This window comes from Arachis hypogaea, chromosome 17 (assembly GCF_003086295.3).
Source record: "Arachis hypogaea cultivar Tifrunner chromosome 17, arahy.Tifrunner.gnm2.J5K5, whole genome shotgun sequence".
In the NCBI taxonomy this organism is placed as follows: domain Eukaryota; kingdom Viridiplantae; phylum Streptophyta; class Magnoliopsida; order Fabales; family Fabaceae; genus Arachis; species Arachis hypogaea.
In genome coordinates, this window is record NC_092052.1 from 14,401,306 (window position 1) to 14,427,361 (window position 26,056).

A 26,056-nucleotide genomic window follows, 5' to 3' on the forward strand; every position below is an offset into this window, starting at 1 on the left:
GGTACATGCAAAAGATTATTGAATTGAAAGCATATATTTTGGTATTTATGAAAGAATAGATGAATGATGCATGATGTGCTTTGACCGTTAGCATCAACAAAAACTTGTTTAGCTCCTGATGTTTGGCATATGAGTCTAGATACCAGCAGGCAATGTCAGTCATAAGTTTTTGGTTGATCGAAGGATGCACTTGGTGATGGTGGGTATGAGTTGCTATACGGCACTTGAGGTTGAGAAACGAAGAGAGAGAGATGAACATATGAAAAACTCAAAGGTAAAGTTGATGAATAGTATTGTATATTCTCTTAGCTATTTGTGAGTGATAATCCCATATTCCCATTTATATCTCTCACTAGCACAACTGTACATATATATATATATAGTAGGCACTTACTCAAATGAAGATGTTAATCTTCTTATGAAGAGTTTTGTGTTAAAAATATGTTTTGTTTGTTTGGCCATACTTTAAAAAAAAAGTAACACTTTTATAGCATATCAAATCAAATCCTATAATTTATCATCCAATGACAAAAAAGATACATCTTTACATGAAAACAATGATAATATTTTCATGATATTATCCACTATTATATACCATCTTTATCTCTTACTAGGACAGTTAATACTACCTAATACCTACCTAACTAGTAGTAACTAGTAACAATGCCTTAACCATAATGATAACAACCTAATAATCAATCTAGTTACACACTAACTGCCTTTTCTTTTCATTTTTCGTCATTTCTACTAGACACACCCACGCATGCAAGATAAAATTTGTGCAAAATTTTTTGTTTTTTGTTTGAAAACGTTTTTTACTAAATTAAAAGTTACTATAATTAATTTTTGGAAAAGTATATGGAACCAACTATAATCAGCCAATTTTTTAAACAACTCTATTTAATAATTAATTTTAAACTTTTAAATTTAAATTTAAATAATTAATAGCTGATTAAATAAATCTTAATTAAAAACTGTAAAAAGTAAAAACTCTTCCTTTTCTCTAATTTCTATAGCCGCGTACAGAGAAACCCTTCCCCGGCCCCTTCTTTTTCTCTCCCACTCCTATCACGTTGTCCACACTCCTCTCCAATTCGCACAGCCACTGCGACACCCCACAGCCGCCTCTCTTCCGTTACAAAGGAAATCAGAAACAGCTCCGTTGCCTCGTCCTCTCGCGTCGCAGCCACCTCCGTACACTGTTGCCATCACGGCTTCCTCCACTGCCGCAGCAACCACCGACGACGCAGCAACCTCCGCCTTGACGTGTACCTCGATTGACAACCGCGTCTCCTCTCCAGCAATCTGGGTTTTTTTTTCTTCCCATCTGAGTTTTAGTTTAACTTGTGTTTTTTTATTATGAATGTTTCTTTTGGATGTTCTTACTCAATATTGTTATGAGAATTAAACTCTTATAGTGTTGGATATTTCTTTTTGAGATAATTAGTAGTTTCTTTTTAGTGTTACTCTTTCTTTATACAGTTTATTTCTTTTCTGCTTAAGGTTCTCCGTGCCTTCTTTATTAGGTTTTAGTAATCAGGATTCAATTTAGTATAATTCATTCTTCTAAATTTGACTAATGAATGTTTTGATTTGAATTGGAAGCATAATCAAGATATTTAGAGATGAAGATTTTATGTGCTTGCTTGTGTTAGATTACTGCTTTTGCCATTAGAATATATGCTTTTACATATGAAATTGATATATAAAAATTTCAAGAATTAAGTATTTTCCATTAAAGGGGTTGATGTCATTTTGTGATTTGTGATCATGTAACTTTCATCTTCTTTTAAGCTATCTTATATTGCCAAACTTGATTCTGCACTGTTTATAAGAAAGTGAAGTCAGTTTTGATCTTATACTTTACATATTTTCACCCATAACTGTGTAAGACAAGATTGATGAAATGAAACTTTCTTTTTCAATACAAGATTAATTTACAATGAGTGATAAAATCAGTTTTTCCCTTTCTTTTTTAGTTTTACAGCTTTATTTACAAAAAAGAACAACATTATTTCTTTTATTTTGACCATTACTACTGGATGTATAAGTATGTGGAGCAACTAACAAGACAAATAAAGAGAGGTGTAGAATCTGTACAAGGTGTTGAGACCAAACTATGGCAAACATGTATTAATTAATTAACTAATATTTTTGACTTACCATATAAATATATGATATCATTCCTAACCATATGGATTTCCATTTCCAGTATATATATCCAAAATATCCATTTGAGTCAAACTTTTTTATTTGAAAAAAATGATATTAATATGAGCAGGTACCTGAGACACTACCAAATAGAGTGCTTTATAAGTTGAATGCACCACCAAAGAGTGATGTACCAATCATTGAACCTGAGATGCCCAATGGAGCTAATGGCCTTATCTTCGGCTTCCCCATGCGGTTCAGAATGATGGCTGCCCAATTTATGGATTTTCTTGACAAAACTGGACCTCTTTGATTGCAACAAACCTTGTAGGCAAGCCTATTGAACTCTTCTACAGCACTGGTTTTTATAATTGTCATTAGATGGCTGTTTCTTTATTTTTTAGATAGATATTTCTTTGCTTATGACTGCGTATGTGTCTTTGCTTGTGGTTGCAGATGGATGATTGCAGAAAGTCTACTTTAAAATAATTGATAAATTTGAACTGATCGAAGAGGAATTTGAAACAGTTGATAAATTAGATGAAGTGAAAGAGACGTGATCCAAGTGTAGCAACTAGAAAGTTATTCTTTGTTTAGCTAGTTGTATAGTAATGATATACCCGTTTTCTAAACGATGTAGCTTCACCCCCTCTAACAAAATATAAAGTTTATGTCAGATGTTTCTTTTGTTAAATAAATAGATATTTTTTTACACTAAATGGATGATTCTTTCTGTATTACTTTTGGTCGTGATGAATTCCTGTATCGACAGTATTGCAAATTGTATGGATAAGTTGAATGAATATCATGATTCTTTTCATTGTATTTTAGCATGATGACAAATTTATATTTACTTATGTAGGATAAGCTTTTTTTATTTTTCATTCACATGACTTCTGTTAAAGTAACATCTATTTAATATGAAAAAGGAACATCCTAATGCTTGCTAGAAGTAACATCCACTTACATCTTTGTAAAAATAATTAGTTACCTAACAGAAGTTACTTATATTTATTCTTTACTGCAGAGATGATTCAATTGATAGTGAATACAAGTATCACAAAAGAAGGAAAAAAGTTTTGTATTTGTTTTGTTGCTTGTTTAACAAAATTTAAAGAAGAAAAAAAAAGGATAAGGAAAAGAACAACAATATCTAGTTATTTACTTTTTCAAAAGCAATCAAAGTGTTTTGACAGTTTTCTTTTTATCCACTGTTTGCTTTTTGCAGTTATTACACTTGAATTTTGGAGTTACAATTTTTATCAAATTAAAACTGAGTCCACATACACAACATACTACTTAGTACTACTTAACGATGAACTTATGATCTAGTGTTACTTCCATAATTAAATTTATTATCAAGTTGTTAAGGTGTATGCAACAAATGAATAGCCATCTATGTCTATTATATATTAACTATAAAAATGCTTATAAGTCACAACAATTGAATCAATAAGTACAATATGCGTTCAATTACTTCAAAGTTAATTTCCATCTTAACTGATGATTCATTTCAGATAATCATCCATTTAGTATAAAAAGAAACATTCATTTCTTTAACAAAAGAAACATCTGAGGTAGATTTTTGCATATTGCGCTCGGCTCTTCAGGATGGCCCTGAAAAGTGAAAGCAAAACAAAGCAATTATGATCAAGGTGTATGCAACAAATGAATAGCCATCTATGTCTATTATATATTAACTATAAAAATGTTCATAAGTCACAACAATTGAATCAATAAGTACAATATAGGTTAGTTTACTTCAAATTTAATTCCCTTCTTAAATGATTATTTTTTTAAAAGAATCATCTATTTAGTATAAAAAAGATACCTCTATTAGTTTAACATAAGAAATATGCGACAAAAATTTTTGCATAAACATTCAAGTTGCCTACAAGAAGAAAGATACTAAATAGGTCCAAAATAAAATACATCTGATTCTTCAAGTATTATAAAAATCCACAAATGTAACAAAGAAAAGTCTCAAAATATATCAAAAGTGTCTCAAACGGTAACATCATCACATGTATACATTATAATGGATTCCACTCTTTGCATAATTTTTAAATGTCCAAACTCAAACCGAACTTTAAATCTAACAAAATTAGACTAACTCTAGTCTAATTTTTATCCCAAACTCACAAACCACATTAAAAAGAACCTAGTGCAACATGTGCACGCATTATCAATCAAAACAAGGATCATTAAACTAATAGTATAAATATTAGCAGCGTCCACCCATTGAACAGAAAAAACAGTTCTATAGCAAATTTAAAGAAGCTAACATATCACAAACTAACAAAACACTTGCATTTTCGTTCATAAATATCATTTTTGTTGTTAAATTTCTTGCATCAATTTCATATGATTAAATTCACACCGAACTTCGAATAAATCAAAATTAAGTTAAATCAGAACTAATCTTTTAAAAAAAACAACAATCTTATGGTAAAAACAACATCCATGATCATTCAGTAAGAACCATCCATTCACAACAAAAAGCAATATCCAATACATTGTAATTAAATCATATGCATACTCAACAAAAATAAATATCTAATTCGCATGATTAGAAACATCCAACAATTAAAATCAGAGACAAATCCATTTATCAATCTACAAAAAATCAGAATATCTTCACACAGGAACCAATATACATTCTTCTAAAACCAGAAACAGAACAAAAGCATCTTCTATTACTTAAACCCCTAACAATATACTACCCAAATGGAGAACATCTTGGTGAATTCAGCAAAATTAAACATAAATTGACAACAACCGCAGTTCCTGAACTCTAGTATAGATTAGCAACATCCAATTTCCAATGAAACCCTAACATGCACTGACCTGTCAGCTTCAAATGAGGTGGTTCATGTGAAGCAGCGTGCGACAGAGACGGAAACCAGGGGCGTCCTGACGACAACGCCGGCCCTCACAACTGTGTGATGAATGCCAAAGGCAGTGGACGTTGTTGATGCACCTACCGGAGAAGACGAGTCCGCGATGGTGTATTCGACTAGCTTCGATGCAGAGGCGGCAGTAAGTAGAGTCACGGTCGACGGGGATGGCTTCCTTGCATGCGATGGCAGCGGCTTCTTTGTTGGAGTACTGGACAGCGCTAATTGGGGTTAGTGGTGGAAGAGAAGACAATTAGGGGGCGAGACCCAGAATGCACCGCCATAGGGAAGAAGCTCGACGATAGTATAGAGCTGGAGAGAAGAGAGCCGCGGTTGAATTCTTCATGGTAATTAGGGTAAACGTTAGATATTTGGGTAGATGATTTTTTGGTCATTTGGGCTTTGGAGTCAGCCCAATTGAATTGGCTGGTAATTGGCAGATATTGATGAGTTGGTTCCCTAGCAGAATTCTTAATTTTTTTTATTCGAAGCTAGTCTTTACTACTTATAAGTTGTTGTAATATGTTTAGTGTTTCCTTTCGCTACTAATTAATCTAATCAACAAGTATATTTAAGTAATCTACTTAATTAAATTACAGTAATTTTCAATTTTTATTATGATATTATTTTATCTGAGTCAACATTTAAAAAGTATTGTCTAAAAATTAATAAAAAGTTGTTTTTTATTAATAGTAACACATTTGAACCCGAGACAATATTTTTGAAGTCTTGCAGATGCAGTCGTTGCCTTAAGTTAGAGGCAATATTTTTTTGCTTCAAAAGCAAAGGTTTTGAAGACAATCTCTAAAAAGCGTTGTCTTTTCTTAAAAATGAATAACGTTTCAGAGCTATGTTTAAGACAACGCTTTCAACCTGTTGTTTTTGCTATCATGTTTCAGCCACTATTAGAAAGTATTGTCTTTTCTTATGAAAATACAACTCGTTAAAGCATTGCCTATTTGTTTAAAAGTGCAACTTTTTGAGGTGTTACCTAATAGTTTGAATATATAACTCTTTAAAACATTGTCTAGTCTTTTGAATATGCAATCCTTATATATAAGTGTTGCCTATTATTTAAAATATGCAATCTATTAAAGTATTCACTACAACATTTTTGAGCTATTGCAACATGTGCGATAAATAACTCTTAAAAAGTGTTGTCTAAAGTGGTTAAAAGCATCACTTAAAATTTATTGCAAAAAAATAAAGCTAATACAACACCTTGTTAATAAGTGTTTTTTTTATCAATTTAAAAAACATATAAAAAACGTTGCTTTAATAAATTAAACAAACAGCATTTATAATATTTATATATTACACTTATCAAATGTTGCTATATTAAACATACAAAAACAAATATTATAAAAATAATATATTATTTTTTTTAAAAGTTGCCTTTAGATTTATTTTAAACTTCACGTTTCAAAGTGTTGTTTAAAATTTTTTAATATTTTTTAAAAAACAAAAATAAACTATATTGTACAGAGAAAGAGAAAAAGAGGGAGAAGAAAACCCCAATCCATTCCAAAATGTTTCGTTCCTAAAACCACAACCCTAACAAAATTTCTAAAATATTTCAATTAATAAAATCACAAAATCCTCAATCCATTCCAAATGTTTCGTTCCTCTGTTGTTCTTCAATCCATTCGATGATGACGCGCATTTCTTTATTGAGCTTCGATCTCAATCTCTGCTCGCTAATGAGCTTCGATTTTTTCTTCTCGTGAATGTGCTTCGATCTTCTCTGCTCGTCAATGTGCTTCGATCCTCTGCTCCTCTCCTCGTTGAGCTTCGATTCTCTACTCGTTGAGATTCGATCATCTGCTTGTTGAGCTTCAATCCTCTACTTCTCTTTTTGTCGAGCTTCAATCCTCTCTGCTCGCGTTCATCACCGCCAGTCGCTGTTCGATTATCACTGCTCGTGGTTTTGGTGAGATTCTCGTTTTTGGCATTCTTCTGCAGGTATTGATGATTCTACCGTTTTTTTTTCTGCTCTATTTTAGCACCTGTTTACATATCCTTCCTATTGACAAGTTTAGGTCACGCAAATAGCATTCCTGTTGTTACTTTGGAGGGTTTGGGTGGTGATGGTATTTTTGGAAGGTTTGGGTGATGGTTGTTGTGGGTAGCAAGCGAAGGAGCTTGAGAAGTTGGTGATGGAACATATGGAGGATTAGGTGATGGTTGTTATGAGCAGGGGAAGGAGCCTGTGGTGGAGTTGGAGTATGATAAGGTGGTTGAGAAATTGGTGTTGGTACATATGGAGAAGGTGATGATCTTGGTGTTCCTGATGGAACAATTGGAGTGTATGGATGGTTAGGATGATGATTGTTATGGCCGGGGGAAGGAGCGGTTTTTGGTGGAACTATTGGAGTGTATGGAGGGTTATGGCCAAGGGAAGGAGCAGCTTGCGGTGGAGTTGGAGTAACATATGGTGGAATAATTGGAGTATAGCCAGGGGAAGGAGCTTGTGGTGGTGTGGGAGTAACATACGGTGGTAATGGAGTTTTTGGTGGGACTATTGGAGTATATGGAGGGTTATGGCCAGGGGAGGGAGCTTGTGAAGGGGGGGGATGATGATTAACTTAAATAACATTTACTACTTTTCTGCCACTATTGAATCGCCTATGTGATTCACAAAATAATTTCTTTAGAATCTCTATTTAACTATGTAACATGTCTTATTCAAATTTGCAGGCTGCTTTTTTGTTAGCTTTGGTTGGATCAGAGGTTGCATATTCTGCTGCACAAGCTACAGTGGCAACTCTCTCGGAGGCTTACAAAACAACTAAAAATCATCGATCATTCCCAAGAAACACATCACTACAAGGTGAGAATAGTGAATATCTTTGGCTTAAGATTATGAGCTTCTGAATTAATTAAGGTAATGGTCATAATGGAGGTTATCTTGAAATGGATGGATCAATCTTCATCATGTACTTATTGGACTAGTTTTTGAAACGTGTTTTTCTAAATTATGTGAATCTATACACTGTGCTGTAATTTTTTCTGTCTGTTTTTCTTCCTCCCCTCTTTTTCTGGAGCTGATATAGTATGTTCATGTGATTCTCAATAGAAAGTGAAGAATTTAACTTATTAAATCATTTTTCTCAGTATAATGCTGGCTTTGTTTCTAATGCAGAAGTTGGTATTAAACCTTAGCTTGTTAATAAACATTTCTGCAACTGACCTTTTCTTGAAAATAGCAAGACCCGCCGCTTTGATGCTTGTGAAGATCCAGAATATGGAATTTTAAATTTTAATGATGTCACTTAATTTGAATTTGTGAGTTTTAATCAACTATATATACATCTAATAAACAATGTAATCGGTAAAGGAAAAGTAATCAATGATTATATAAAACAACTAAGATCTCGTATAGTATAGTAAAAGATTTAGAATCGTTCAATGCTGAGAGCTTAAGATAACAGGATCAAGTATATTTTATGATCTTGCTTCCAAATGAACAAGCAGCTATATTGATTAAAATTTTTAGTGCAGTTTGGTTCTCTTTGTTTCCAATTTCGGTAAAACAATTAACAGTGATGCATGTATATATATATCTGATTTGATTTAGGCGAAGAGGAGGAGTAATAAAATGAATTATAGGAATAGGTAGGTTGAAATTGAGTAAGTGATGGGATAATTAGGTAGGTAGGTACCTTCTTCAAGCCAGAAATAGTGGTCGCTGTCTTCTTTTTCTCTCATCCATGATACAGACATGAGATATAATTTTGAAATTACTCTAATGTTTATTAACAAGCTAAGGTTTAATATAATTTTGAAAAGATATGAATGAATGAATGCTATCTTCAAATCCCATCCATGTGACATGAAATTAAACTCTCTGGCGAGCATAAAGTGTTTGACACATATATGCTTCTAATAATTTTCTCAACCATCAAAGAGAGAATATATATAAAAGTCGTTGTGGTCATTTTATTGTGTGTTTTTTTATTTATTTCTGTTACACTAATCTCTGATTTTTTTTTCTTGAAGGAGATTGATAAAAAAATATTTACGGATCTTTGATGAACACTAAGTGCAAATTGTGCATATATAGCAAATTGTTGCGGCATGACTTCGTAAGATATTTCTATCTTATACTTATTTGCTTTTATATGTTTATGTTATTTTTTTGCACTTTTTTATGTAAGAAAATACTGATTGTTTAATTAAAAAAATTAAAATATAAAAGCATTTTTATTTTAAAATATATCTTTTCAAAAGTAATTATTAATATTTCTTTTAGAATAATAAAAGAATTATGATTAGTTTGTATTTAGTTAGCTTTTTAGAATAATAAAAGAATTATTAATATTTCTTTTAAAATATAAAAGCATTTTTTTAATATTTCTTTTTATATATTTTATATTGAGCAACCGTTCATATATAGTAAGTTTCAGATTCCATTTTGATAAAAGAAAATTGTTTTTAGCTGGTGTTTAAGACCATAATCAATTTTAGTTTAATAGTAATATCACTATGAACAATTAGGTTTTCCCAGGATTCATCCAAGAACTGGATGAGTTTACCAAGACATAGCCAAGAGTTTAGAGACGGCGTCAATAGATTCTTGGACTATGCTTACTCCGTTGGAAATCCTCAAGGAGAGGAAATTCTATGTCCTTGTGCAAAATGTTGCAACTTTCTTTGGGGTCAAAGAGAGTCTATTTATAGTGATTTAATATGCTTTGAATTTGTCAAGGGCTATACATGATGGGGTCAAAAATTGAAACATAAAAGAAACTTCCATTAATGCTGCATCCCTACTCTCATTTGCTTCCATTAACTCCCTCTTGAGTGTCTCAATTGAAACTATTCACACACTACAAGAAAAATACCCATTCAGGTACACTTGAAAAGTGTAGCCAAAAGTGAAAAAAAATGATGCCTTAGGCTACGGCTACGCTTTTTGGGCTACGGCTACGCTTTTTGGGGTGATTCCTATTCAGCCGTTGCCTATTCTCAAAGGCTACGCTTTCCTGCACCAAGGGCTACGCTTTTGGCGTTTGGGAATAGGCTACGCTTTTCAAGTGATGCTGTCCAGGACCAAAGGCTACGCTTTTCAGCACTAATGGTTACCAGAATTCAAAAGAATAGGCTACACTTTTCAAGGCTATTGCATCACTTTATAAACGTAACAAATAGCATACTTATAGCTACTTTATATAAGTGTAGCCTTAGGTCCCTCATTATTTTTTTTAATTTTTAATATATATATATATATATATATATATATATATATATATATATATATATAATATTTCAATAATTTTTTGTACAATATAATATTTAATAATATAATTACATATATAATTTTGTATTTTTAATTAAATGAATTAAATAAAATAAAATAAAAATAAATATAAAATTATACTAAATTTATTTAAATAATAAAAATTATCTGTAAACAAAATATATTTATAAAGAACCAAAAGTATTAAAATGAAATTAATTTTGAATATTCATACATCTCACACCAAATTAAGCATAGTCATATCAAAATAAGCAAGAGACCACTTAAAATTTACTACTAATACTCTACGAAAAACTAAAATATTATATCTTACATAAGTATTTTCTAATAACTAAACCATATTCCACAATCCATGAATCTCTTCCTCTTGTTGCTACTGTTTGGCCTTCATGTCTCCAAGTTCATCTTTTAAAGTTGTCGCTTTTTCTTTGAGCTGTTGCTTTAAAATGTGGTGACCACAGAAGATAACTCAAATCTGCAATCAATTCCAGCAACCAAGTGAATTCTTTTTTAACTTATAAAGCCTAAAGGCAGCAACTTTGACAGGCAACAACAAAAGAATCACCCCATCAATAAAAGAATAACCTATAACTCATCAAATCCCAAATGCCAATATCTCTTACAAGCATTGTTTATAGCATTCACAGCCATCCTAAAAGGCATAAAGATATAGCAGTGAAAGCTTACCAAACCTACTACTCTTTTTATTAACCTCCTAATATGTACGCTCAACTTTACATTAATATATATACACACATATATATCCATTGGAAATGTGAAATAAGTAATTAAGTACTATACTGTACCTGTGACTAATTAATAACAGGAAGTGAGATTTTCATAATAGTATTATTAAGGCACATTCCTAATTACGATTGTTCTTTAGAGCTTCTTGGCAATCCGATATTAGTGGCTAGTGTAGTGGGTTCTACTTCTACACACAAAAATTACAGCTGCTACACATTCCTTGTGCTCAGAAATCTCGTGATCATCTGCAAAAAAGTCAAGCATTGCCAACTAATTTGTCATACTTTGAGAAATTAATATTCTCTCTTATACACTAGCATAACATAATCTGAGGGAAAGAAGCAACAAGCATTAAATCAAGTGAGCTTTCTTCCAGAATTAATAGATTGAGCTTTAATTCTATCTTTTTTTTTTCATGGTAAGTGAAATTCCCTTTTTTTTTCTTGGTTATCCTTATGTAATACATATTTGAATGAATCAGAAACCATTCGTGGGACAGAAGCAATAAACAAGAAAAGGTGTCACATGTGGTGAATGAGCATCTCTTTGCCAAGTGCCATGTTGTGTGACTCATGATTAAGATTATATGATCGGTTTTGAGTTATCAAGTGAGAAAGTCGTCCTCTCCCTCACATGCTCATAAGCTAAGGTTTTGCTTTTTCAGCCTTTTCTTTTCCTCCTTTGGAAATTCCCGTCCACACTCCAAAACCCAATCCCAACTTAAAAAAGTTCCCTCAAAACACAAATAGAATAGAATAGTAAAACATTTACAAATAAGTATTTTTAAGAAACAAGTTAAACTTTCTGTTTATGAAATTTAGTTAAATTTATACATTTATTGTCAATTGTGCCAACAGGTGAATATACGGTGGGTACATTTAGTTAAATTTAGTTAAATTCATACATTTATTGTCAATTGTGCCAACAAGTGTTGTTTTAGACAAAAAAATTTCATAAGACAAAAATATATAAGTGGAAAATTAAAAGATAACAGTCAAATAGCAATCACAAAGAGCAGAACCATTTGTCCTAATTGGCTTTTGAAACTAACAGTTTAAAACTACATTATGCACATAACTCTGACTAAGCCAATTAGATTCCAGCCACAATACAATTCTACAAAATTTAATCAGAATGTAGCACATAACATTAACATACCTTAACTGCAAGTTCTCCAATAGCCCAGCATGCATTATTTGCTATTGAAATAGCCTGATAAACCAGGCTGCAAAACAAGGAAAGAAGCAGTTCATATGGAAATTCATTAGACACAAAAGAGCACAATCGGTTTTATCATTCTACCTGCCCCAGTTTCGGACATCTGTCCCTCCTCCGAGTCCAAGTCCTTCCCATACTAACTACAACAACACAAACACCATCATGTCAGTAAACAAAATAACTATATATTCTTAATCAGCTGAGGAATTTTGTAGAAGAAAAATTCTACAGATCGATGCAAAGTGAAGAAAACACAAGTCCTCAACCTGATCCATTACTTGAGCAGCATCCTATCTTTTCCAATAGTCTTCGGTACTACCTATACCACAAAAGAAAACCAGTTTATATTAAGCTATTCAACAACAAAGTGTTTTCATAAGTCATAACCAAATCAAATAACTCCTAAGCGATTTCGTAAATTTTGTATTAGGTCTTCTCTCTTTAAAGCCAAGATAAATCCAATATAAATCCTAAAAAGTTAAAACCCCAACACCAACAAGCATGGTTAACAGAACCGAAACGGCACTGACAGGGTCACCTTTTTTACCTAAATAAATTATTATAGAAAAAATTAATGAAATTGCATAATAAAATCATACATCTGAAGAGCTAACATGGCGAGGGGTGATGGAGCCTCCAATCTGCACCAGTCCAAAAGAGCAGTATATCATCAGCATATCATTTTACTTAGCAAATAAATCTCATCAGCATAAAAGAGCAGTATATCATTTTCCAAAATGCAGACTCTGATGAAGGCAATCTCAGTTATCGATCAATTAAAATTTAAAAAGTACCAAATGCCATGAATCCAAAAAGCACTGCACCCTTCAATAACCTAAAAATCCTCTGAAAGTTTATAAATTATACTTGAAGAATACCTAACTCAACTAAAGCAGCAAAATCACTAGGCCTTGAAGAAACAAAATAACCATAACTTAGAGCACATAAACATCGAAAAGAAGAAGCAAAAGCTCCACCATTTCATTTCAACAAAAACTAATTTTAATTTTCAAGATTTCAGCTCAAATATTCTAAAAAAACACACACATTTGAATATTATATATACAAAAATATGTTTCACAACTTGCACAATCACAACTAGCGCTGCAGAATCAAATTCCGCAATTGAAATGAACTTCAATTACAACAATCAGTGAAAGGAAAATCCAGCTACTTGAATGAAATTTCAGGAAAAAGAAGGAAAGATTACCAGAGTCGGATTGGAACCACGGGAAAGATCGAAAAGGATCATCACCGGATAGGTTGGAAGAGTCATCGGTGGCTTTGACCACGATATGATGGCGAGAAGAACGAGATGATGAGAAATTGAATGAGGATCTGAAAAGCGGGGAGAGAGGAGATGATAGCGTGGAACGAGAAATTGATGCAAGAGAAGAAGGGAATCTGAATCTTGAGGAGATGATAGCGGTGGAAGAAGCCCTAGCAATGGCGGTGGAGTTTCAGCGGCGACCAAGCACCCCTTTCTTCTCTCCTCCATCGCGTTTTCTCTCTCCCTCGAGCTCTCTTTCACCGGCGCTCGACAGCGGTGGAGCCATATGCGGCGTCGTCGTTTCTTTCCTTCCTTCCCCTCTCCTCTCTTCTTCTCTTCTTCTTCCTGTGCTCCCCTTTTCTGATTTCTTCTCTTTCGTGTGTGTGAGTTGAGGGAGGATGAGAGTGCGTGAGTGAGGCTGAATGGATACGAAAAGGGGGAAAAATTTACCTAATGTGAGAGCGCAGCGAACAGAAGCGACGATAAAGACTAGTGATGGCGTGGTGAGTGGTGAGTGACGAATATGAGTGACTGGTGGAGATGGTGAGTGGTGAGTGGTGAGTGTTGACTGGTGATGGCGATCCCTTTCTCTGATTTGGGGGTGTTATGTTTTCAGTGGCTAAGGGTTATGTTTTCTGATTTGGCTAAGTGTTTGTACGCATGTATCATTTGGGGAATTCAAAAAATTTACTAAGTGTTATTGGACATTTCACTTAGATATATTAGGCAACACTTTTGAAGTGCAACCAAAACTTAATAAATAGGCTACTCTTAAAAAGCGCTCTCTTTGATATAAAAGTGTACCCATAGATATTAACATACGGCTACGCTTTATAAGTGATTTCTATAATATCTAAGGCTACACTTTTTAAATGATGCCAGAATTGTGTTTCCTTTTCTCTAAAAAACAGGCAACACTGAGAAAAGCGTAGCCTATTCTATGAATAGGCTACGCTTTTCAAATGTAGCTTAAAAAAAGTGTGGCTGAATGGGTATTTTTCTTGTAGTGACATGTCCTTAAGAACTTGAGAAACTTCCTCAGATTCAGTTCTGTTTGGGGAACTCATCATCACATTCTTGCTATGCTTCTTCTTGAACCGAGGAAATAGCCATGACATAACACCTTTATTTTTAGGCTGTGTTTGGAAAGAAGCATGAGAATCAGTGAGTGGAACAAGCTAAAATTGTTATGTTTTCTTTTAATAGGATAAACTTAAGAGCCACCAAGAAGCTGGAGATACTCCCGAGAAAGTATTTACTGCAGTATTTGGCAAAGAACAACCAGGAAGAGCTCGATGTTATGGGAGGATAATCACAAAAACATCTCTGCAGAAAGAACGGAAAATTGCTAAAATTAAGCAACAACATGCAGAGACTATAAGTTCAATGAAAACTGAACTTCATGAGACAAAAGACAGAGTCCAAAGTTTGGAGGATCTTGTGAAGCTTCTCTTGCAACAGAGTTCTCTTGGCACAAATATTGATGAAGCACAGTCTTTATTACGAGCCAAGGAATCAACACATGATATAAATAGTAAGCAATGTCCGAATGGCAACGATCGTCCTTCCTCATCAACTCGTGATCCAAAATGATGACCAGGTATAACAAAAAAATTTGCAGTAACTTTTGTGATTTATCATTTATTGGAAATGGACTATCAACATTTTTGGCCTTTGCTTTCTCTGTCTTCTGCCATCTTACTTCATGGTGGCTTCTACAATACACTCTTGCTATTTTTAATTAATCATCTTTTTTTCTTTTTCCTTTTTAATTACTTATTTTTGTAGCGTTGTGCTACTGTAAGGAAGAAAATTTTTTTCTCATTGCTGAAATAATGTGGCTATGTTGGGGAGTGATGCGTGTTGTCACTGCAACAGACTCTAGTAACTGCTGTTTCATTCGCAGGAATAGCAGAAATTGTCAAGGGAGTTGTTTCATATCTTTATCTTTTCATTTTTTCCCTTCAAATTTATGTTTCAGTCATTTATTTCTCTGTTGCTTTCTCTCAAACATAAATTAATTAATTTTATATGATAGTGATAATAAAAGAATAATCATTAAAAAATAAAAGAGAAAAATCTAATATAGCAGCAACGTTATTTCCTTCCACACCAAACAGTTATGTGAGTGAAGTCTCTTCTTGTGAGCTTGTTCCTTCTGATTCTATGATTCTAAATAAGAACTACAAAGCTAATACTTTTTTTTGGAGCAATCATCATTCTCTGAATTGCATTTCTCTTTCTCAGTTTCCTCAGGTACTTCATCAAACACATACCATGCATCATTTTCCGTTATTGCACCTTTTATGTTTCAATTTTTTTTAAATGCAACTTTAACTAAACCCCAATTCATTTATGTGTTTATTTTTCATTTGGGAACTTCCGCTTTTATATGCTGTAACTTTATAAGTTGTTTCAATGGATTCTACACTAAAAAATTGAAGTATATGGATCCTGAATTATTTTGTTCCTTTGATTTTATTCTATTAGTGTTGTTTTGCTATTTTATGGATAATTATATGGTTAGAACTTAGAACAATTTGGGAGTTTTCTGACACCTGTATTTTCAGCTGACACAGGTTAAGAATTATTACCTTAATAGGGAAGTTTGATGTTACTCGCACATAGTTATTAGGGGAGTATAACAATGGCTATTGCAGTAGTTATTGGACTCAGTGGAGGCAAGAGGATTTTGAGTTTATCATACCATTACTCTGATGTTACCGAAAAGCTTTCATTTGGCACTGATTTTGGATCCACACACTATCAGATTGTTCCAACAAAGTCAAGCATAGATATAAAATATGCAAGTAGATTGACATCTTTTTGATCAATATTAATTACTATTTTGTTATGACAATTATTGTTAGACAAGAATTTTATTATTTTATTGAGAATTATTGATGAATGTGTATTTGAAATACTAATTGAACTTTTTAATAACTATTTTAATTAGAATTTTATTATTAGTTATTTTGTCTCTTTTATAATTATTTTCTATTATGCACAAATTTATTTATTAATTAAAATAATTACACATGTATGAACAAAAAATTTTATTGTAAATTTTATTTTTTTATATTTTTATAACAAAAATAATTTTTATTTTTATAAAAAAGGCAACCCTTTTATTAGTTGCATATTTTGAATATTAGACAACACTTGTATGGTTGTATATCCAAAAGAAAAAACAACACTTGTATAGGTTGCATATCCAAAAGAAAAAGCAATACTTTAAAGGGTTGCATATTCAAAACTAATAGGCAACACTTCAAAGGATTGCAAATTCCAACTTATAAGCAACACGTAAAAGAGTTGTATTTTATTGCAAATAGACAACACTTCAAAGGATTGCAAATTCCAACTTATAAGCAACACGTAAAAGAATTGCATTTTATTGCAAATAGGCAATATTTTTTAGTGGTGACCAAAATATGAGAGAAGAAACAACACTGCAAAAGTATTGTCTCAAACACACCTTTAAAGTGTTGTTGTTTTTCAACCAAAGGCAACACTTACCAAGTGTTGCTCTTAAAAGCGTTGCTTTTGAAACAAAAAAGTGTTGCCTTGATCTAAGGCAACGGCTGCATATGCAACGCCGACCAAAAACGTTGCCTTAGGTTCAAAAGTGTTGCCTCAACCTGAAAATGTTGTAGTGATTACTTCTAAACTAAATATGCAACCATTCAAAGAGTTATATTTTTTGGCTAAAATAGGATTTGCTTTTGCAGTAAAAGTACAAAAATAAAATTTATACTAAAATTTCTTTTGTGTATATATTTCATTTTTTAATTATTAAATAAATTTATGTACAATAAAAAAAAACAAAATATTAATAATTAATAAAATTTTAATTAAAATAAATATTAAAACATTCTGATATAGCGTTTCAAATATATATATATATAACATAGCCAACGTAACCAAACTTTATAAGTTCACTTTTAAATCATTTCAAGGAGTTTATGAAGAGAATGGATAAATTTTGCTCTCCAATATTGATGGACCGAATGAACTCATATATAAAAGGAGGATGTTATAATTTTTAAGTATGTATGATATGAAATTTTGTATATATTGTGGTCCTCACGACAGAGACAGCGAAAGCTAGATTTTCGAGTTATATGTGTTTGAATAATAATAATAATAATAATAATAATAATAATAATAATAATAATAATAATAATAATAAATGGCACAAGAACTGAGTCTCGGATAGTTCATATGCTCTCTGTGAAATTGAATTCAAAAATAGACATTCATGCAATAAGTTAGTAGAACCTTTTTGGGACCCAATTGATAGGAATAAGATAAGATAGAATCACTATCAATGACAACTTGAGATGAATTACTACGCAACTTTAGTATGCATGAGAAGGATTCAACTGAATATATAACAAGCAATTAGTAGCAATTAAGAACGTTCTTTGTGACAATTACAGTTATTACGTTGGACCAAGACAAACGGTTAGCCTATGTTGCCGCCTTCATATGCCATTCATTTTTCTATCATGAAAATTTGTTGACTCCCTAATTTATTCAAAGATCAAACTTCAAACTTCAAACAAGGTGCAAGAAAATCAAATGAATTTATCACCTTCTTAATTGGAAAATTGACACTTTTTTGAATTTCTACTCAATTCAATTTAATTTCATCATTTTAAATTAGTATCAAGCACAAAAATTGTATCCATCAGTCATAAACTATTTTCAAATTTTATTGACATGCATTGGGATATATTAATTTTACACATCTATTAAATCAATATAATTCAATGTATTAAAATTTACACGACATACAGGATGTGATTATTTTATATTAAAATATAATATTAATCCTATTTGTAACATGTTATGAATAATTCAGTAGGTTTTATAGATTATCTATGGAGTGTGGACCCACACTTTAATTTGGAGTTGCACTTCATTTTTGACTAATCTCATCTCTATGCACCGTTTTCGTTTCCTGAATATTTGGACTATTTAGCTTGTTGACATAATAATAGCAGTTGCTACAGTCCACGCTGCAATCCAATAACAAAAAGGATAAATGATTTTGTCACAACTAATTAAGGGTTTTTTACTTAAATAAAAAAAATAAATCGCCTCATTATTCTATTATCCTGATTCAATATTATTATGATATATATTATTATTTATAGATAAATTACAGTGATATATATATATAGAGTAATTTATGAATATACACAGAAATCGTATTAAGAATTGATTTTTTTTAAATACCTAATTTGCACTAAAAAATAGGACATATATGTATGTTAATAATGTTGAATAGATGAGAAAATATGATAATTTGTTATTTTTTAATTTATTTAATTTAAAAGCCAACAACTTGATAATACTTTCTTTCAAAAATTTTAACACTTAAAAATAAAATAAAGTATATATTTAAGACCCACAAATCTGATCTTTAAGATTATTTACCAGATTATAGTATTTAATGATGGTTATACTTTTAGCTTTTTCCTAACTACTCAACATCTCTATGATCACTCCATTTATTTGGGAACTCTAGGTTTCTCACATGCATCATTTTTATATGATTTTATTATTATTTATCTCTAATTAACACATGTTTAATTTATTCGTTTAATTAGCCTTGTCTTTTAAATAAATGATCAATGATCACACACACACACATATATATTAATTATAGATTAATATGAAACAAATCAATATGATTATATGAGAGGATCACTCCCTTCTATTGTTGCGGTCCTTCCTTAATTTTTCTCTTGCTATGCTCTTTATAAAGTTTAGTCATGTCTCCTTTAATTTGTAGTTCACTTTATTATAATTGCCATCTATCATTATCATTCTTTTATAATAATAATAATAATAATAATAATAATAATAATAATGTTCTTCTTTGCCACGTTTTGCAAATGGAATTGAATGACCCAAAGATTAGTTATAATTAGGTTGGGATATATAGCTCCATTAATGATACAACTGATAATAACAAACATCTATGAATCACAAACCCTCTTTATTAATAAGGTGAGCTTAGTTGGTAGATACATAGATCTTTCAAATCTTCAAAGTTCAAACAAATTAAAGCAATCGATAATTAATGCCTCTTCTAGATATGAAAACTACTTCTACAAAGTTTTCAATTCCAAAAACTTTAGGAAATAATTAAAGCTTTATTCTCTAGCTATAGCAGCCCCTTATATTAATTAACCAAATTTTATATCTTTGTGTTTGATGATAATAAGTAGTTACTTTTTGACTTAAAAGTTAAAACAATTGAAAGATACGATCTTTTTAATTTGCCAATTAACTAGGCTTAAAAAGTTACGTACGATAAAATATTGTGACTTTTCATATCATCATTTCCATGAATTATTATTCAAACATCTTAGATTCTTAGTATTTAAACATTTTGTTTCATGCGGCAGAGTCATTTTGACCATGCAGCTAAAGTAGTAGTAGCATTTTGACAACCACATACATACTTTCATATACAGTACGGTTTTTTTAATTAGTTAATTGCTAGTTATATATTTGGGACATTAATTAATTTAAAATTTAATTATGTTGTTGGTCTTTATAATTTTATTAAATTTATAATTAATTTTTTTATTTTTTTTGTTTTATTAATTAAGTCTTTATATTAATTTTAATTTTGTAATTAGATTTTTTTAATATAAAAAATATTAAAATTAAATAAATATTTTTTATAAATTAAATATATTCACAATTAAAAACTTAATTAAATATTTGATTATATATTTTTTGAAAAAAATATTCTATTAATTTTATTATTTTTGATAAAAAATATAATTACAAAATTAAAAGTAAGAATCTAATTAAAAAAAACGTATAAAAATTTAAAATAGTGAAATATAAAAATCATTAGAGTAATTTAACCATAATTTAAACATATCCCTGTAGTTAGATGTCTAGCTAGAGAGGACTTCGCTTCCAATTGAGCAAGGGTCAATGCCATTTTGTTATATATATATTGTTAATACAACTAATATTGGGTGCAGCAACTACATATCTTATCTATTACTCATTATTTTTCAATAGAATACCGAAATTGCATATATAATATTAATGCTTAAATTAATTCTTAAAAAGTTACATGCGAGTCAATTATTTACTTTCTGAAATACTCAGTATTTTAATTTATTCTGTAAAAAAATATCAATAAGATTCAAATTAATTATTTTAATTTATTACGTTTTACTAATATACCACAATTAAATACTATGTACGTGACAAATTAACATGTCAGCACAAAAAATTGACGAAAGAATCAAGTTCATTCATATTAATATTTTTAAAAATAAATTTAAAAATTTAAAAACTAAATTGATTTATATATAATTATAGACCATTTTAAATATTAACTCCACACATTCAATTTTGCGCCTAAGAATTAAAACACATAATAATAAGCCTTAAAATTAAAGAAAAGAAACTATGGAAACAAAAAACATTATCTCAAATTCTGAAAGAAAAAGGGGTGTGGGGGATAGAATTAAGTGACATAAGCTAATATGATATATCCGACAGTGGCACGCACCTATGAATATGAATGACCTATCGTTTAAAAAAAGAAAAAAAGAGGTTATAAAAGTTGAAAAAGTTAAAGTAGCTTTAATTTATCCAATTTATAGAGTTGTCCTCCATCTTGTTCAATATAATGTTCATGGCGTGCTTAATCTCTAGAAGTCTATGGGAAGCCCCCAAAATTGATATAGTACTTTTTTTTTTTATTAGGAGGGAGACTTAAATGCTTAATTTATTTTTAGGTAAGTACGAAGAGATTGTGTTATTTGAATTATAGCTTGTTGACAAATGACATGGATATAGTCGTACTTTATTTTATTAAAATTTTGCGAAAAAAATTAATGTAATTCATTAATAATTAGTTACATGAACAAGTAGAAAATATTACGAAGACTGGCTAGGGTGCTTAGCTTGATGATAGTTGAATTATACTTTGGAATTTGGATAATTGCAAGTTGCTATAAATTACAAATATAAATTGAAGTAGATCCATTATTTGATTGTAACACACTTTATCTTTAAATTAATTAAAGATGAGTTTCACACTGATAGTCATAAAAATTGAATAAAAACATTCCTAGGCTTTTATTATTTACTTTTCACAGATGTTTATCATCATCATCATCTCATCCGCAAACATCATTTTCTTGTACACGTAGACAAACATATGAAAAGAATATAAGGCTAGCCCACACCTTTCTCTTCTTTTCTCAATATATTTAAGAGGACCCCAATTAGTTTATCTTAATTACTACCCGACAACTTTAGTTTAGTTAACCCCACAACTAAAGTAAAATTGTCCCCATGCCATAATAATCAAAACTTTCCCACACCAACTCTTTAGTCTTTTAACAGTTTAACATATTCATATCTATATCTAAATACAAAAAGTAAATACTCCCCTACACATGTCTTTATATAACGTAACTAGTTGAAAATTATTAAATAATTTAATAAATTTAATTAAATTATAATTTAATTATTTTTTACAATTAATTTTACATGTAGTTTTACTAGAAAATTAATTAAAAATAAAATCAATTTTAATTAATTAATTAAAAAATAGGTTTGTTAAAAAAAATAACTCTCATTATTCTTTTCTAAATTTTTAAATTTTTTTATGTAAAAATAAATGTGAGTGAATTTTCATGTAAAAAAAGAGAGATACCCTTCATGATTTGTTTTCACAACGGAACCTCCACAGCAATTAACAAACTATTTCCACCAATTCACACGTGCAAACCCTGTAATTATTCAAGTTTGATTTCGTCCACCGTGTTACCGTATTCCCACTATATAAACAAACACACCAAATCCCTTTTTCCCTCCCACCAAAACCCCAAATACAAGAATTTGCAAAACCAAACCAAATTTATTTAAATTAAATTAAAGATGGGAAACACAATAGGAATAAGGAGTAAGAAGGCGAAGGTTATGAAGATAGATGGCGAGACTTTTAAGTTGAAAACACCGGCAGTAGCAAACGACGTCGTAAAGGACTACCCAGGTCACGTTCTTCTTGATTCCCAAGCCGTTAAGCACTTCGGCCTACGTGCCAAGCCTCTTGACCCCGACCAGTCGTTAAAGCCCAAGAAGATCTACTTCTTGGTTGAATTACCCAAGGTTAAGCCCGAAGTAGAGTCCGACGGGCTTCCTAGACGGGTACGCTCGAGTGGCGTGCGTGGCATCAACGCAAAAGAAAGGCTTGAGCTTCTTGCGCTCTCCAAACGCTCCGCTTCGGATCTCACGCTCGTGAGACCTGAAGCGGGGATCAATGGTGGGCCCACTAGGGTCCGGATGCGGTTGCCCAAGGCCCAACTTGAGAAGTTGATTGAGGAGAGTAACAACGACGGTGCTGAGGTGGCAGAGAAGATCATGAATATGTATATGGCCGGTGCCGCCGCAGAGGACGGTGGTGTGAAGGTGGCACAACATCAACATAATAATAATAACAAGCCACGCGGGGTATGTATTCTTTTCTTTATTTAATTTTTAGGGTAACGTTAATATGAATTTTAACAATGATGGTGACACTAATTGGATGAAAATGAAACTATAGATCATATAATATACGCATATAATTTTAGATTATACATTTAAACGGTGAATATATTTGTGAGATTATTTTTAACAGATCTAGAGATGATAAGAAAATTAGGTTAATTACACTCATTTTATAAGAGGTTAAATAAAAATATGTTGTCCATGATACTGCCTAAATATAGTTTATCGAAAAATTAATATTATCATTAATTATTAGGTCATGTCTTACTACATAAGATTTTTCTAATATAGTAATAATCAAAGTCAAACACTATAATATGAATATCTGAAGTACCATTCATCGCCCCATGAAAAACTTTTCAAAATATTCATTCATGAATCCATACTAAATTCATTCTCACGTAAATGAAAAAAAAAAAAAAAAAAAGAAGGAAGAATATTCATAAATCATAATTTAATAAAATAATATTGGATAATATTGATATTGATAATCACACATTCTGGAATCTTTGAAAATCATTTGAATTTGCGCGTTATCTGTTTGGCACTTTTTCTTTTGAAAATCATGAGCGTTAATTTAGGCGCTGCTTGATGCTGATGTGACATTTGGGAATGCCATGTGCTTGCTTAGATACCATCCTTTTCTTGCTGCTGAATTTATGTGCTTTGATTTTCTCTCTGTTTCTATGTTTATTAACATAATCTATATCTAATTATAATAATAAATAAATTAATGAATAAAATAATTCATCAATATTTTGAAGTAAAGCGGGATTAATTAACCTTGCTGATGGTAACGTGAAAGGAAAACAGAATTATTACTAATATTTTTAGATTATTAGATTTTTTGTTTTGACTATTGTGTGCATTTTTCTTTTTAAATAATGAAAGATGTTTATCGCTTAGTGTGAAGAAGGGATGAAATTTCCTAGCGCAAACAAATGTGAATTAGTTGAGATTCCATTCGATTGGAAGGGTTTCAAATGGTTTTTTTTTTTTTTTCAATTTAAACTAAAGAGAAATTAATAATGTGTTTCTCCTATCATCTGTTTTTTATATATAAATTGCAATAGATACATATTATTTATTAAATATAAGGTAAATTGCATTGAAAATACCTTATTTAATACGTTTTAAAAAGTAAATAAATCAAATTTAAAAGGAAAACTTGAATAAAAACAAATGTGTGTGATTTACATGCAAATATATAGATTCTATTTCTTCTTTTAAATTTTTTGCGCTTTATTCATTTTTTAAAAATGTGTTAAATAAGGTATCTGTAATATGAGTCAATAAATTATAGCTCAAATGACATAATCTCCCCATATTCAATTAAAAAAAAATATTTCTATCTTTTTGATAAAAAAAATATTTCTTCAATACGATTTATTTTATATCTAGTAAAAAGCAAGTATCAATTACGATTTACCTATAAGTCTATAACAAACAGGACATTTATGTAAACAATTTTGTGATAAGAAAAACAAACTCTTGAAATTGATATATCATTAAAAAAACGGTGAGTTATGAGAAATGGTTGGTAGGTTGTGTACTTTGGTGTACACATTTTTTAAATTCTTAATTAGGTGAATTAGGAGGTTTCTTAAATTGTTAACGCCTCGCCCTAAAATGGAAAAGATGTTTAAAACATTAATTTAAGAATGACCGAAATGGAAGTCAATTGATAGATCTCATTAATTTTAGGTTGAACCATATCATATCCTTGCTTATTTTCTGCCCAAAAAATATAATTAATAAACCAAGGTTGATCAATAACCATTATGACATCTTACATGTTTGGTGTCCAATTATTATATCTTTTTGTTATATATGGTGTCTACTTGGATATGTATAAAGCAAAATATTGGCTTATGTGTACCACATGACATTAGGGCAATGATTCCATTTTATTTGATAAATTTATGTGAATGCATTTGATTTAATTTGGAGAACAAGTTCCCAATTTGTATAACATTGCATGTGCACTTGTTCCTCGTTTACTTCTCAAGACACCTATAAAATTAAATAATGTGTTTTTGGAGACTTTGACTTTGGATGTATTCAAAATTCAAGATATCCCGAAAACAAAGAGATGAAAATATCAAAGGAAAGAAAAAATCAATGCTACTTGTAGTTTGGTAGCGATACATTTCATTTTCTAATTAATAAGTCACACTTAACAATTCTTTTTTCTTTTTTGATCAAATACTTGCATTCACATTTAACTATCAAATATTTTAATAATGTTAATTATTTATAGTAATTATGCTAATTTTCTTCCTTGAATCTTGTATTTTGCAGAAACGAGTGAGTTTTAGTCCAATCCAAAATGAAGAAATTATTAATGGAGAGGAAACTACTTTACAATAGTATTTATAGCTTGAATAGCAATATTTTTTCCTTCTCTTGTAGTTAAAATATATACATGGCAATGCTTATGAAAAAGCATGTTAATTTTGTTCTAGGATCTGTAGTGACTTGGATCACTATGTGAGAGCATTTATATGGATGAATTTAAAACCAAAAAAAAAGGGGTATGTATATAGTGGTTTAGAAGGTTAATCTCTTGTTCGAATTTGTACCTCAATGTTACTGGTAATTTGGTAGCAATACATTTGATTTTCTAGTTAGCAATTCATATTTACATATTATTATATTTGGATCAAACATTTACAAAATATACATAATTATTTTGAAAATAGTGCACTCTCTTTGTATTCTCCGTATCTCCTCTTGATTGGTTAAATAACCTAATCACCTAATTCTTTGTATTCTCTGGATCTCCACCCTCTCTCACCAAATTCAGAGTAAAACTATGGTGCTTTATTGCAAATGGTGGGAATTTAGATTCAATAGAAAGAACAAATGAGGATAGAAAATAAATGGGTTTGGCTCTAAATGTGGGTTTTGAAACATTGTTATTGACATGTCCCTTACAACCTAATCAAAACAGCTATAAATCGGCTT

At 30.7% G+C, this 26,056-nt stretch overlaps 2 protein-coding genes across 2 annotated transcripts; one reads left to right on the top strand and one right to left on the bottom strand.

Annotated features, from left to right (window-relative positions):
• Nucleotides 1–10,471: 10,471 nt before the first annotated feature.
• Nucleotides 10,472–14,201, bottom strand: LOC112766190 (uncharacterized). The gene is made up of 7 exons (XM_072222475.1): nt 13,484–14,201; nt 12,873–12,914; nt 12,540–12,592; nt 12,358–12,413; nt 12,214–12,280; nt 11,115–11,300; nt 10,472–10,783 (listed from the first exon to the last, which is right to left on the bottom strand). Exons 1-3 carry the CDS (start codon nt 13,769–13,771, stop codon nt 12,548–12,550), a joined length of 375 nt encoding a protein of 124 aa, XP_072078576.1. The 5' UTR covers nt 13,772–14,201; the 3' UTR covers nt 10,472–10,783; nt 11,115–11,300; nt 12,214–12,280; nt 12,358–12,413; nt 12,540–12,547.
• An 8,040-nt stretch (nt 14,202–22,241) lies between these two features.
• Nucleotides 22,242–25,723, top strand: LOC112766450 (uncharacterized protein At1g66480). The gene is made up of 2 exons (XM_025812352.2): nt 22,242–23,050; nt 25,391–25,723. The coding sequence occupies exons 1-2, from the start codon at nt 22,478–22,480 to the stop codon at nt 25,457–25,459; spliced, it is 642 nt and encodes a 213-aa protein (XP_025668137.1). The 5' UTR covers nt 22,242–22,477; the 3' UTR covers nt 25,460–25,723.
• Nucleotides 25,724–26,056: the final 333 nt, after the last annotated feature.

Bases quoted from the DNA above. Each gene is read 5' to 3' on its own strand.
- LOC112766190 (XM_072222475.1), bottom strand. From the start codon at position 13,771: ATGGAGGAGAGAAGAAAGGGGTGCTTGGTCGCCGCTGAAACTCCACCG. The intron at 12,915-13,483 runs GTAATCTTTCCT...GGACTGGTGCAG, and splicing joins GTGGTTCCAATCCGACTCTG to ATTGGAGGCTCCATCACCCC. The intron at 12,593-12,872 runs GTATGATTTTAT...TTTGTGGTATAG, and splicing joins GCCATGTTAGCTCTTCAGAT to GTAGTACCGAAGACTATTGG.
- LOC112766450 (XM_025812352.2), top strand. From the start codon at position 22,478: ATGGGAAACACAATAGGAATAAGGAGTAAGAAGGCGAAGGTTATGAAG. The intron at 23,051-25,390 runs GTATGTATTCTT...TGTATTTTGCAG, and splicing joins ATAATAACAAGCCACGCGGG to AAACGAGTGAGTTTTAGTCC.